Source organism: Ochotona princeps, chromosome 29 (assembly GCF_030435755.1).
Source record: "Ochotona princeps isolate mOchPri1 chromosome 29, mOchPri1.hap1, whole genome shotgun sequence".
Lineage (NCBI taxonomy): Eukaryota > Metazoa > Chordata > Mammalia > Lagomorpha > Ochotonidae > Ochotona > Ochotona princeps.
This window is the reverse complement of record NC_080860.1, coordinates 2,822,199-2,834,668: the sequence shown is the minus strand read 5'-3', so window position 1 is coordinate 2,834,668 and position 12,470 is coordinate 2,822,199. Positions and strand designations below refer to the sequence as shown.

The 12,470-nt window shown below is 62.6% G+C and overlaps 1 protein-coding gene across 1 annotated transcript; it reads left to right on the top strand.

Annotated features, from left to right (window-relative positions):
• The first annotated feature begins 5,388 nt into the window (after nucleotides 1-5,388).
• Nucleotides 5,389-11,077, top strand: RFLNA (refilin A). Its single transcript, XM_058656876.1, has 3 exons — nucleotides 5,389-5,629; nucleotides 10,188-10,279; nucleotides 10,661-11,077. Exons 1-3 carry the CDS (start codon nucleotides 5,471-5,473, stop codon nucleotides 10,983-10,985), a joined length of 576 nt encoding a protein of 191 aa, XP_058512859.1. The 5' UTR covers nucleotides 5,389-5,470; the 3' UTR covers nucleotides 10,986-11,077.
• The last annotated feature ends 1,393 nt before the right edge of the window (nucleotides 11,078-12,470 follow it).

Sequence of the window (12,470 nt, the reverse complement as noted above, 5' to 3'; positions counted from 1 at the left end):
GCAGAGGGACCTGGGGCCGACCCTGGGGCAGAGGGACCTGGGGCCGACCCTGGGGCAGAGGGACCTGGGCCAACCCTGGGGCAGAGGGACCTGGGACCAACCCTGGGGCAGAGGGACCTGGGGCCGACCCTGGGGCAGCACGGACCTGGGGCCGACCCTGGGGCAGAGGGACCTGGGACACACTGCCTCGTTTTCAGCACTGGGAGACTGACACTGTTTACACGCACCTGTGGACACACACTGTGGTAGGGTAGGCAGTTTCAGGGTCACACATGGAAGCGACCCCCCCCCCCACCTAGGGTGTTCCCTCCTGCCCGCCTGGGATGCTCAGCTGTCATCACCTGGAACCTGAAATGGGGTGGTATTGCATTGCAATCCCCTCGCAAGCCCCCCCCACCCCACCATAAAGGCCCATGATGGGAGGGGCTTCCATCGCTCTGGCACTCCGGCTCTTGGCCTCCCCAGGACCTGCCTGCTGTCTGGCTTCCCGCGGACAGACTCTGAGGACAGATAGTTCCCAAGCACGGCCCCTGTGTGTCTGTAGTTCTCACCCTGTGCTCACTGCTCGGGCGGGACAGTGAAGACAGCAATGCTAACATGCTTTGTGTTGCTAGTGTGTGTACTGCTGGGAGTTCCAGGAGAGGTGAGGCCTAGTAGCAGTCATGGAATGTGGGCAGAGAAGCCAGGGAAAGGTGAGTGTCTGCAGCTTTGTAAGTGTGTCCAGTACGTTCACTGCGTGTCTGTTAGGATAACTTACATCGCTGGGGAAGCTGGGATCCAGGTCTTCAGTTTAACGGATGGACTTCAGGATAATGACCATTTGGTACTCTTGGGATTTCGATTATATGGACTTGTGATTTGCTATTTCTAGTGGGCCCTGTGATCACCGAGCTTGGTTAATAAAGGCTCCTCAGTACATCCTAGACTTGTCTGGCATAATGTCGCTTGCACCCCACAACAACACACACGCACACGCACACACACACACTTGTACCCGTGCACATGCAACACATAAACACACACACATGCTAGCAAAAGAGCCGGTCACCAGGTCACATGCACTTGACATTTGTTTACCCAGAGTGGGTCCCATGAGCAGGCACCAGGGGCTGGGCCCGCGGGTTGGAGGCCTGTAAGCCAACCCTGACCCCAGCAAACACACGCTGGCAGGGCCGTCAGCAGCTCCTGCTTGGGCCAGGCGCTGTGTCCTCAGGCAAGCCACCACTGGGTTTCAGCCTACTGGCTCCTGCAGGTTGCATGCTCTGTGCCCGCCTCCCTGCACCCTGTGCCCACATGTCAGCGACTGTGGCTCCTGCCGCCCAAGCTGGGATCTGCTCTTCCGGGGAGAGTGGAGCCTGTCTGAGCATGGGGTGGTGGGGACAGCTCCTTGCTCCTCAGGGCCCCCCCCCCAGCAGAACCACATGGCCCCCTTCCGGGGCTCGGTCCAATATCTGAAACAGTAGACACTCTCCACACTCGGCCAGTCTGTCCAGATGGAGCCTGCCTGATGGACCACGGCCCTCAGGCCTGCCCAGCCATGGCTAGGAACCCCGCTGGGGCGTGGGGTAAGCACCATTACATACCTTGGAGCCAGCGAGGGTGCACGCTGCATACCAGCAAGCAGGCGTGTCCCTGGAAACTTCCGGCCAGTGGGCAAGAGCCAGAAGTAATCTTTGAACTCTGGCAGTGTGGCAGGAGCACAAGCCAGTTTTCTACTCAGCCTGGACACATGGGGCTCCTGGGGTGCTCCCCTACCAGTGGCTGGCCTGCCCCCGGGCTCTCACTGCAAGTCTGGGGGTCGGTGGGGGGAAACATGGGAGACCTTTCCTGCACCCACCAGGCTCACCTTCCACCTAGCAGCTGTGGCCTCAGAAGGCATCCCACCTGTCCCAGCCTTCGTAGCTCGGTCCTGTTTTGCTTTCAAATGGAAGGCATGGGTCTTGAGCAACAGGATGGCTCCCAGGGCTCGAGCGCTGGGGATATGTTGGCCACCCATGGCTGTGCAGCCCTGCTCCTGTTAAGTCTTACTCCAATGCCATGCGCATCAAGGAGATGGTCTCTCCATGACCGAGACCTTGCCCTCTCAGGCCCTTCTCCCATACTCACAAAGCAGCCTGGGAACTCCTCCCTGACGCCAGGGTCCCTCCCCACCTGCCCATTGCAAGCTTGTAAAAGCCCCCAGCCCCCAGCACCACCTGACAAGCTCCATGAACTCCAAGCAGGAAGCCAAGGGAGGCTGGGAGTGACAGGAGCCCTTTTCTCCAGCCCATGCATGAGCACCCCTTGCTGGTGCTCACCTCATTGCTCTGGGGTGTCCACGATGCAGCCTGTGACCTAGGCCAGCCCCTGTCCAGCAGCGGATGGCCAATCCTGAGGTCGGAGGTCACGGGCACAGGGTCACCAGGCTGGCAGCAGAACATTGGACACGTGGAGCAACCCGGCCTTAGCCTATGTGGGAGGGCATCCCGCAGCCACACAGAGTGGCATGGGGGTGGCAGATTAGGGAGAGTCCAGAGAAGCATGCCACACACGAAAACTGATGCAGTAAAATGGAGTGCAATGTTTGCATGCAAACAACATAAGGAGAACAAAACTCCAGCATTTGGAAGAAAGCCACTGGCATTGCAGCACAAGTGTCAGCATTGCAGATGGGTGCCACGTCCTGTCCTGGCCACTCCACTTCCAGTCCAGCTCCCTGCTAATGCTCCTGGGAAAGCAGTGGAGGACAGCTCCAGTGTTGGACCCCCTGTGCCCACGTGGGAGGCCCAGAGGGAGCTCCGGCCTCCTGGCTTAGGTCTGGTGTGGCCTGGGCCGTGGCCTCCATTTAGAGTGGACCAGGGCCAGAGAGTCTCTCACTCTGCCTTTCGAATGAAATAACATACATCTTTTTTTTTTTTAAAGTCAGCCAGCCAGCCAGCCAGGAGATCCTGCTCTCAACACCTCACCTCTGCCACTTACGGGGCCCTGGGAACTGCTGCTGCCACGGGGTCACTGTCACTTCCCTGTAAAGGATAGCACGATCGTGAGCCGGGAGCGTCAGCCACGGGCAGGCCATGTGGATGTCATGGTCGCATGTGTTGACACAGAGGCTGGAAATTCCCAGTCGCCGGTGCAGCAGCATCATCACCACATGCGGCGCTAGCGCAGGTGAACTCAGCGCATGTGGCAGGTGTGGGCGCCTTACAAAGGCCCCAGTCGGGGAAGACGTGGTCTGGGAGGAGACATGGCTGCGAAGAGATTTTGAAATCTTACAGTGGATGTTTGCACAGCAGATGAAATGCTGCATGGGGTGCGGGGTGCCTACACCCCGTGTGGGAGTGCCCAGGTTCCAGCCCCGGCTCCACTCGCATTGTTCCAGGAGCCCCCCGACCACCCCCAGCTCACCAGTGGTCTTCCGTGGATGGCCCAGTCACAGGTGTCGCAGAGTGGGCAGCCGAGCGTTGGTCACGTGGAGCAGAGGCAGGCTTGCCAGAAGGTGTCGCGGGCTCCTGGCTTTGGCCTGGTCCAGGGGAGCAGAGGCAGGCTTGTCGGTGGCGTAGCGGGCTCCTGCTTTGGCCTGGTCCAGTCCCAGCCACCACTGCTGAGCATTTTGGGAGTGAAGCAGAGATGGGCACAATCTCGCATTTCAAGCAATAAACTTTTAAAAACATTTCAAAACTCAAGCAGAATTTCCATGGCCTTTTCCTCCTGTGGTTACATAGAGTATGCCACATTTGATCGCGATAAGGAATGCCTAGGCTCAGTGCATCCTTACTGTAGCATACTTTCTTTCTTTCTCTCTTTCTTTCTTTTTTTAAAGATTTATTTGTTTTATTACAAAGTCAGATATACACAGAGGAGGAGAGACAGAGAGGAAGATCTTCCGTCCGATGATTCACTCCCCAAGTGAGCCGCAACGGCCGGTGCGCGCCGCTCCGAAGCCGGGAACTAGGAACCTCCTCCGGGTCTCCCACGCGGGTGCAGGGTCCCAAATCTTTGGGCCGTCCTCGACTGCTTTCCCAGGCCACAAGCAGGGAGCTGGATAGGAAGTGGAGCTGCCGGGATTAGAACCGGCGCCCATATGGGATCCCGGGGCTTTCAAGGCGAGGACTTTAGCCGCTAGGCCACAACGCCAGGCCCTCTTTCTTTCTTTCTTTTTTTTTTTTTAATAACAAGAGAGAGAAGCCCTGTCTGCTGTTTCCCCAGAGGAACCCAGGTGCCCAAGGAGCAAGGAGCTCAATCCAGAACCCATATGGTGACAGACCCTGCTCAGCAGCCCTCATGGTGGCCTCCCAGGCTGCGGGCTAACAGGACACTGGAGTTCGGGCCGCGGCTGAGTGTGGGCCCCAGGCCATCTAACGGGTGGCAGGTGCCTCTGCCAGCCGCCGAAGGGCCCCACTGAAGACCTCCCCCTGGCTCTGGCTAAGGTCCTGGAGGGGGCTGTGTCTACTGCCAAGGCAGGTGCTGAATTTAGCAGCAGCTCGGCCCTCTGGGGAGATACGGGGGAGATACGGCAGGTCGCCGCCCCTCAGGTGGTGGGATGGCCTTGCAGCGTGGTGAGCGGCCCTGCCTACAAGTGGCCACTGGTGAACTTGGTCCTTCTCAGGCCAGCTGGACAGCGTGTCCAGCCGGGTCCCCTGCTATGGGACTCACGTGCTGGACCTTAGAGACCAGGTGACTTCCTGCCTGGGTGTCCGCTCCCCTTGGATTGTGTGGAAATTTGGAGGGATTCTGAAGTGCAGACCTCGACACCCGTTTCCCAGTCCCTGGTGTGCGGCTGGCACCTGGAGGTGGACACAGGGCCAGATGAGGCACACTTGCCCATGCCCTCTGCCAGCCTGGAGTCACCTCAGAGGGAGAACGCGTGCCCCCGGGTGTGGGATGTGGGAGCGGGCCAAGCCGAAGGATGGGAGGCAGCCAGAGACTTAGAGGGGCCTCCCCACCAGGACCCCAGCCGCAACCCCGCGCCTGGCGCCTGCCAGGTCGGCTCTTGTCCCCAGATCAGGTTGTCTCCACCGCAAAGGCCCAGCGTGTCCATCAGCCGAGGCCCCAGCAGGAGCGGGCAGCAGCCCCCGCAGAACCCCGCAAGCGGGCCAGGCCGTCTGGGTGGAAGGCGCGCAGGGCCGGGGTTCCGTCGCCACCTCCTCCCCGGCTGCCAGTCTCCGACCCGTGCCAGTCCAGTCCTGTCTGAAGACGCTTTCATCCCCGCGGCCCTCGGCAGAACCGCAAGAAACCCTGGGAGCCCACCAGCCAGACCCCGCCGCCGCGCCCCGGGGAGGCGCCGGCCGGGGCGGGGAGAGGGCGGGGGCGGAGGAGGCGCCTAGAAAAGGAGGCGCGGGTCGGGGAGGTGCGGAGGGCCCAGCTGGGGCGCAGCGGCGGCGAGCGGGGCGAGCGGGGCAGGGCGGCCCCCGGGCGGGGGGCGCCAGGCGCGGCCGCTGCCTCTGGCTGCACCCGCAGCTCGGCGGCGGAGCCCCCCAGGAGCCCGGCAGACATGGTGGGCCACCTGCATCTGCAGGCCATGGAGGGCAACCTCCAGGGACAGAGCCGCGAGGCCTTGCTGGACAGCCCCGACTCCGGGCTGCCGCCCAGCCCCAGCCCCAGTCCGCCCTTCTATGCCTCGGAGCCCCCTGGACCTAGTGAGGCTGGCGCGGTAAGGACGGGATCCGGGCTGCGGGCTGCGGGTGGGCAGGGCTGTGCCAGGGCCCGGGGACGGCCCCTCGCCCCCTGGCCGTGGGCTTCTCTCCCGCGGGCTTGCCTATGCACAGCTCGCGGGAAAGCAGAGCTGGCTGTCCGCTGGGAGGACCTGGCCAGCACCCCTCCTGCCTCCTTCCCTGCTTGCTGCCTACCCCGCCCCCTCGCACTGCCAACATGAAAACTTTTTTCTTTTTTTTTTTGTAACCGAAGCCAGACAGGAACCCTTTCTCTGCGGGTTGTCAGGGTGTTGACGTGGAGGGGAGGCCAAGCTGGGGAAGCCTGGGTTGGGAGCCTGGGGGGACACAGCCTCATGCCAGACAGCTTTAGTTTTGGGGTACACCCAGACTGCGGGTGTGGGGAGTGGGCAGCCGCAGGAGTGGGGCTGCCTGCCCAGGACACTCCTGCGGCTGCCCGCTGAAGCCTACAGCCTCCCCTAGCTCCAGCCCCGCCCCCAGCCAGTGCCCTGGGCTCCCCTCACTCCCGCTGGGATCCCTCACTTGGGTCCCCAGGCCTCCTTCCCTGGCAGGTCTCAGTGACCCAGCAAGTGCCTGTGGCTTGGGAACCAAGGGTTTGCACCCTACACCCCCCTGGAAGTCCTGCTGCTTGGCTGGGTTGGGACCAGGTGGGGGGAACTTGCAGGTGGGTCTGTGCAGGGGAATCGTGGGGTGGGTGTCTCTGAGGAGTGACCAGGGGCAGCGAGTGGAGCTGGCAATGCACCCTGGCCCTGTGTTTGCTAGCTCTGCTGCCGGCCTCCCTGAGGGAACGGCTGGGGCTTGGCACAGCCTGACGGCCAGTCTCCGTGCTGCACGTGGTTTTGGGGTTCAATCCCTCTGGGGTCCTCCACAGCCGGGAGCCCCGAGGACAGGGACACGTGTGTGCCTGGGACAGCCACAGCAGCAGTGGCCATGGCTCGCTGCTCTGTTGGGGCTCCTGACATAGGTGACGCTCTGTTGGGGCTCCAGGCACTGGTGGGAGCTGTCCCCAGCTGTCTGCATTGCTGCTTTAGCCTCCCTGGCGTCACCCGAGGGATGCGTGTCCGTGGGCTCCAGAGGAGGGTGGGCCCTTCACTGCGAGGTGTCCAGCAGGCACCTGCTGTGTTGGGTTGGATGGAGCCCAGGGACCTTGGAAACAACTCACTCCGTGTTACCTGGTTAACCGTGTGTCTGTGTTGTGCATGTGTGTGTATGCAAGTTGTGTGTGAGCCTGAAAAACACACAACTGCTTGTGACTAAGCGAGAGGTCGGGGTGTCACTGGGTGAGCTCTGCTCAGCTTTGGGGCCTCACACTGTGGCCCCTCGCCAGGTTACCCCTTCCCCAGAGCGCCAGCTCTGCCTTGCGGGTCTGGCGTTGGCAGCACCCTGCTCCTGTGGGACCCCAGGACAGCAGGGCTGTCAGCTGGGTCGGGGTCACCGCTCGGCGGCAGTCACACATTTCCAGGCAGGGCAGCAATAGGCTAAGATCAGACAGATGCTGGGCCTTCTGCCGCCGCACTCCCAAGGTCCAGGCAGGCAGACGGAGCCGTGGGAGCCCGAGGGAGGGCATCTGAGGGGAGGAAGGGGTGTGGGAAGCCTAGGCAAGCACAGACAGTTTGGGGGACTCCTGGGGTCTTAGGTTGTGTTCTTTGCAGTGGCTGTGCCTGTCTGTGAGTCCCTCGCCTGCCTGTGGCCATGACCAGAGGTGACCGGCTGAGCTGCTGCAGCCTCCTCGGCCCTGGGCAAGCACTTCATCACCCTGCCCCTTCTGCTGGGCACCTGTGTGTTTCAGAACAGCACACAGGAGAATTCCTCAAGGTTTGGGGGACCATTCCTTGTCCCACATTCTGTGAGGAGCCCTTGGGAGCTGGAACCCAGGCCATGGCCACACCTGAGGGCCATGGCATTGCCCTGGCAAGGAGGCCCGGGTTTTCCCGTTTCTGTTTCTGGTCTGACACTGAGATCCAGTGTGGGCTGCAGAGGGCAAATGGGTGGACAGATGGATGCCACCACAATCAAGGCCAGTGTCCTGGGGGAGGGCTGCATGGCCCTGGGCTCCCACCCTGCTGCCATGCCAGATGGGGTCTCCCTGGCAGGCACCTTTCCTGAGGAGCCATCCCGGGCCCCTGAACGCCCCCTCCTCCCCCTGCTTCTGTGTGGACAGGGTGGATCTATCCTGTGCTGGCAGTGGGCTGCTTCTCCCGGGCTGGGCATAATGCTACTGAGCCTCGCCCGGCTCTCCCCAGGGCGGCCACCCTCCCGGGCCGGCTTGGGCCAAGGGCCGCGGCAGCGAGGGTGCATCCGAAGCGCCCACTGACGGAATATTTGCCACCACTCATCGCTGTGGCTCCCTGCCTGCCAGGTTCCGGACCCTGTGCCTGTGGAGGCCTGCCGGGTCCTCACACGTGCTCAGGAGACTGGGTCCAGGCCTGCGAGACCGCGGGGTCCGGCCCAGCCGTGTGGTCCATGCTGACGTGCAGGTTGGTACTGGCAGAGAGCCTGGCCCCAGCCTTTGGGTCTTAGAGGCCTGTTCTGGGGTCACTGCATCTGCCCCCAGGAAGCCAGCCAGCTTGTGCCTGACCATCTCCCAGCCACCAGGCTCGGGTCTTAGGGAGGCACAGCCTCCTTTCTCAGAAGGGGAAGTTGAGGCAGAGTGCCTGAGCAGGTGGCTGACATCTGTCCAGTTCTCCTTAGACAAGGACAAGGTCCTGGGCCTTGTGGGAAGAGCTCAGCTGGGGAGAGGCCTTCGGGGTGCTTCCTGTGGCTGCAGCACCCCCATAGCTTCCCCATTAGGATCCCTGCTACCTGGTTTTGAGACCCCTGTCTTTCAGCGCCCCCATCACCACCACAGCCTTCTGGGCCATGGGGGCACCCCCTGGCCTGTGTCTGCCTGGCTGGGTTCCACGACTGGTTCCGGCAACCCCTTGGGGCCTGGTGGCAGTGTGTGTGTGTGTGTGGGGAGTTCCCACCTGCACCCACCAGCTCCCTGCCCTCCTGTGGCGCCCCAGGCTCAGTGGGTTGGAGGTATTTTCCCCTTGTGCCAGTTGGACACCGCACCCTGGGCCCCACTCCTGGCCTAGCCTATGAATGGAGCCTTGTCTGCTGGCCTGGCAGCCGTAGGAGCAAGCTGGGTGGGGTGGGGCTGCCTGTTGCCTGGTGGCCTTGTGCTGGGGGCGGGTGGGGTCAGCAGGGCTTGGCGTAGGCTCTGCAGCAGGCGGGGCTGTGCCTCCCGCACACACCCGCCTGCTCCGTGAGCCTTTGCTGGGCAGGTGCAGGTCTGTGCCCACAGCACTGTCCCCTGGCCTCCCCATGTCCCCCGGGGATGAGCCAGGCAGTGCTGCACCCCGGCCACCGCCCAGGATGTACGGTAGGTGCTCAGCAGATACCTGTGGCCACACTCCAGGAGAGTCTTCTTCCATCGGCAGGGGCCGTGCTTGGACCTAACCGAGCCCCAGAGGCTGCCGGGTGCTAAGGGCCGCACTGACTCTGGAATGGGCAGCCATGGGATGCTGGAGAGGGGTGGGGAGGTACCAACCAGGCTACAGGCTAGGGGCTGGGGGCCATCATGCCCCCCTCGACAGCTAGCAGCGCTCTCCGCCAGTGGATTATGGTTGCTGCTGCCCAGGGGGAGAACACGGAGGTTCCAGGAGCTTCTTCCCAGCCTGGGGACTGGTCCTAGGGAGGACCTGGGTGGCCCCTAGCCCTGGGCCGGAGGGGTCTCAGCCTGGCATGGCTGTCTGCTGCGTGGTCCCAGTCCTGATTCTGGCAGGCTTAATTCGCCACACATCACACTGAAGTGTAAATGATGAATCAACAGCAGACAGAAATGCATAACTCGAACAACACGCTGTCATAAAAGATGTGTGCAACCTGTGGAGGGGTTATTCTGGAACTTTCCATCCAATTAGGACTCCTGTGATCACCAAGGGACAGATTTTCTGGGGTTTTCCTGGGCAGGGCTTCAGGAGGCCTCAGGCTGTAGAGGCGCTTGAGCCAGGCACCCCCATGGGTTTAGTGTCAGGCATGGCTTGATCCAGGTGTTTGAGGAGCAGTGACAGGACTTGGCTTTCCACCATCATTGGCTCCCTGTTTTCCTGGGGCTGGCCTCCTTCCCCGCTGTTTTTTTACGCCTGGGGGCCAAGTGCACTCACCTACCCACCTGCTCAACCACCTCTGAGGGGTGAAGTTGTCCTTGGAAGCCCGGGCCAATCCTGGTGTGTGAAAAGAGGCGGCCACTGGGGAGGCAGGACCAGGGGCCTGTCCCTCTGTGGGCCTGGCCAGCTCCTCGTGTGTCCACCCCCAGCAGGTGTTCCAGACTTGGGCAGCACCAGGAGAGGTTGGGAGCCTGGCCCTAGGAGGAGTGAACTGCAAACTTGGGGGCTGCAGTGAGAGGCTGTCCAGGTGCGGGGTGCAGGCTGGCAGGCAGGCAGTTTGTGGTGGTCCATAAAGTTGGCTTTGGGGAGCCCAGTCGTGCCCAGTGGGGTGGGGGCTGCACACACCTTGCTCCTGCTGCCTAACAGCACCTTCCCCTCCACCCCGCAGGCATCCCCTGCGCTCAGGATGAGGCCCCATATGCTGCCTGTGTTCTTTGGGGAGAGCATCCAGGTGACCCCAGCACCCACGCAGGAGATCCGGTGAGTGGGCCAGGGAGGGTCCCTGTCCAGGTGGGGTGCTCAGAAAGCCCCTGGTTCTCAACACACTCTGCCACAAGCCCCAGTTATCTCCCAAAGACGGCTCTGGGGGTACCTGGTGACCTTGGGGACTGACCTTGGGGACTTTGTGGCACCCCCGACCTGAGGGTACCCTGTCCCCACCAGCTTGGGTATGGAGGCTTCCCCCAGCACCAATCCCAAGCCCAGGCTGCAGTGTGCCTGCAGTGTCCCCTGGGCACCGGGCCTGTCCCTCGGCTTGCCTTTGGCCTCCTCCCTGCATACCATCAGGACCGCTTGGTCCTGGTCACATCGTGGTCTCAGCCTGGCCCCTGTACTCACTGGTGCCCTTCGTACCCTTGCCAGCTGCAACTCTGAGATCAAGTATGACTCTGAGAAGTACTTCCGGGACAAGATCTTCTATGCGCCAGTGCCCACGGTCACGGGCTACAGCGAGACGATTGTGGCAGCACCCAACTGCACGTGGCGCAGCTACCGCAGCCAGCTGACCCTGGAGCCGCGCCCGCGCGCCCTGCACTTCCACAGCACAGCCATCGTCTTCCCCAAGTGCGCCAGGAGCACCTTCCGGACCACCGTGCACTGCAGCCTGGGCCGGCCCAGCCGCTGGTTCACCTCCAGTGTGCGGCTGCAGAGCGGTGGGGGCCCTGTGCCTGGCCCCACAGCACTCTGATGGGCGGGCACCCGGGGAAGGCCGGCGCCTGGGCAGGAAGGAGGCGGCGGCCAGCTGGCTTGGGACCAGCAGGGAAAGGAGGCTGCTCCTGGCCGCCTGCCCTGGCCCCCGGTGCCCAGTTGCAGTGGAGGGCCTAATCAATGCCTCCATTCTATTAGGGCCAGGCAGCCTGGGGAGAGGAGGAGCAAGCTTGGGGCTCTGGGGGGTGGGGACACCCCAGCTCCGGCTGGTGCACATGGGGTGAAGACAGCTTAGAGCCTCTGCTGTCCCCAGGGTCCCTGGATGGCGGCCTCCCCTTTGGGGTATATGTCCCTGACCAGTACCTGTCATGCAGTGCCTTTGGGGCCGGGACTGTTAGCCATGAACCCTTGAGCCAGGTGCCAAGGGGAAATGCCGTCGCCATTTGCTGGAGCCCTGGGACTGTGAGCGCTGTGACTGATGGGTCAACCAGCCTAGATGTACCACTGGGGCCAGCTTCTCTCCCGTCCCGGGACCTGGCCACCCCTGGCCTGACAGGCTCACCTGGAACACGCGGGGCCCTGGGCTACCGCACCAGCTGTCCTCTCTCAGCCCTCGATGTCCCAGCCCCTCCCTGTAGTCCCCCCAGGAGCCCTTGGGGGACTGGGAATGGGCAGCCCAGAGGCAGGAGGCTTGCGTCCCAGAGGAAGGAGGACTGGGTGTGCCTGCATCTACAGAGTGTGGCTGCCAAGGGGCGGCTCACTTCTGATCAACCACGTCAATAAAACGTGTGAACTCGGGGGACCGCCTGTGTGTGTCCACCTGAGACCTTCAGACCCCTGTCCCCAGGGCCACCCGGCTTCCTCCCATGCAGGGCTGCTGCTGGGCACGGGGATGGCCCACTTGAGATTTGTGCTGGGGTCTATGGCGGGCGGGTGGGGCTGGGGGACTGAGTCTACACAGCAGCTCCTTGCTGACCGGGCTGCCGGGTAAGCTCCAGCCTCACCCCCACCCGCTGCGGGGCGGGGGGGCAGTCCAGGGGGGTACCCCCTGCAGCAGAGCGTCAGGCACAGATCAGCAATGTGCCCCGGTCACTCTGCTGGCTCAGGCAGGACCCGCTGCTGGGCCAGGCTGGGCAAGCCCAGGGCTGCTCCATGCTGCCACCGAGTTAGCCACTCCAGTCACTCTCCAGGAAGATTCATTAATTTGGAAAGGTCAACTGATGAGATGGGGGTGGGTGAAGTGGTGGGGAGAGTGGCAGTTAGTGGCAGAGAGAGATCTTCATACATGGTTCCCTCCGAGATGGCTGCCATGGGCAGAAGAACCGAACAGCCCTCTACCTATGCGTCCCATGTGGACGGCACATACCCAGGCACTTGAGCCCACTTTCTCAGGCCTCACACTCTACCCCACCCTGGCCCACAGATCCTGATTTCAGAAAACTGGCTCAACCCTGCAGCATCCCTTGGCTGTGAGCCAGCCCCAGCCCCAGCTGCCCCCAGCTCACCACAGCTTCCCAGGCCCGCC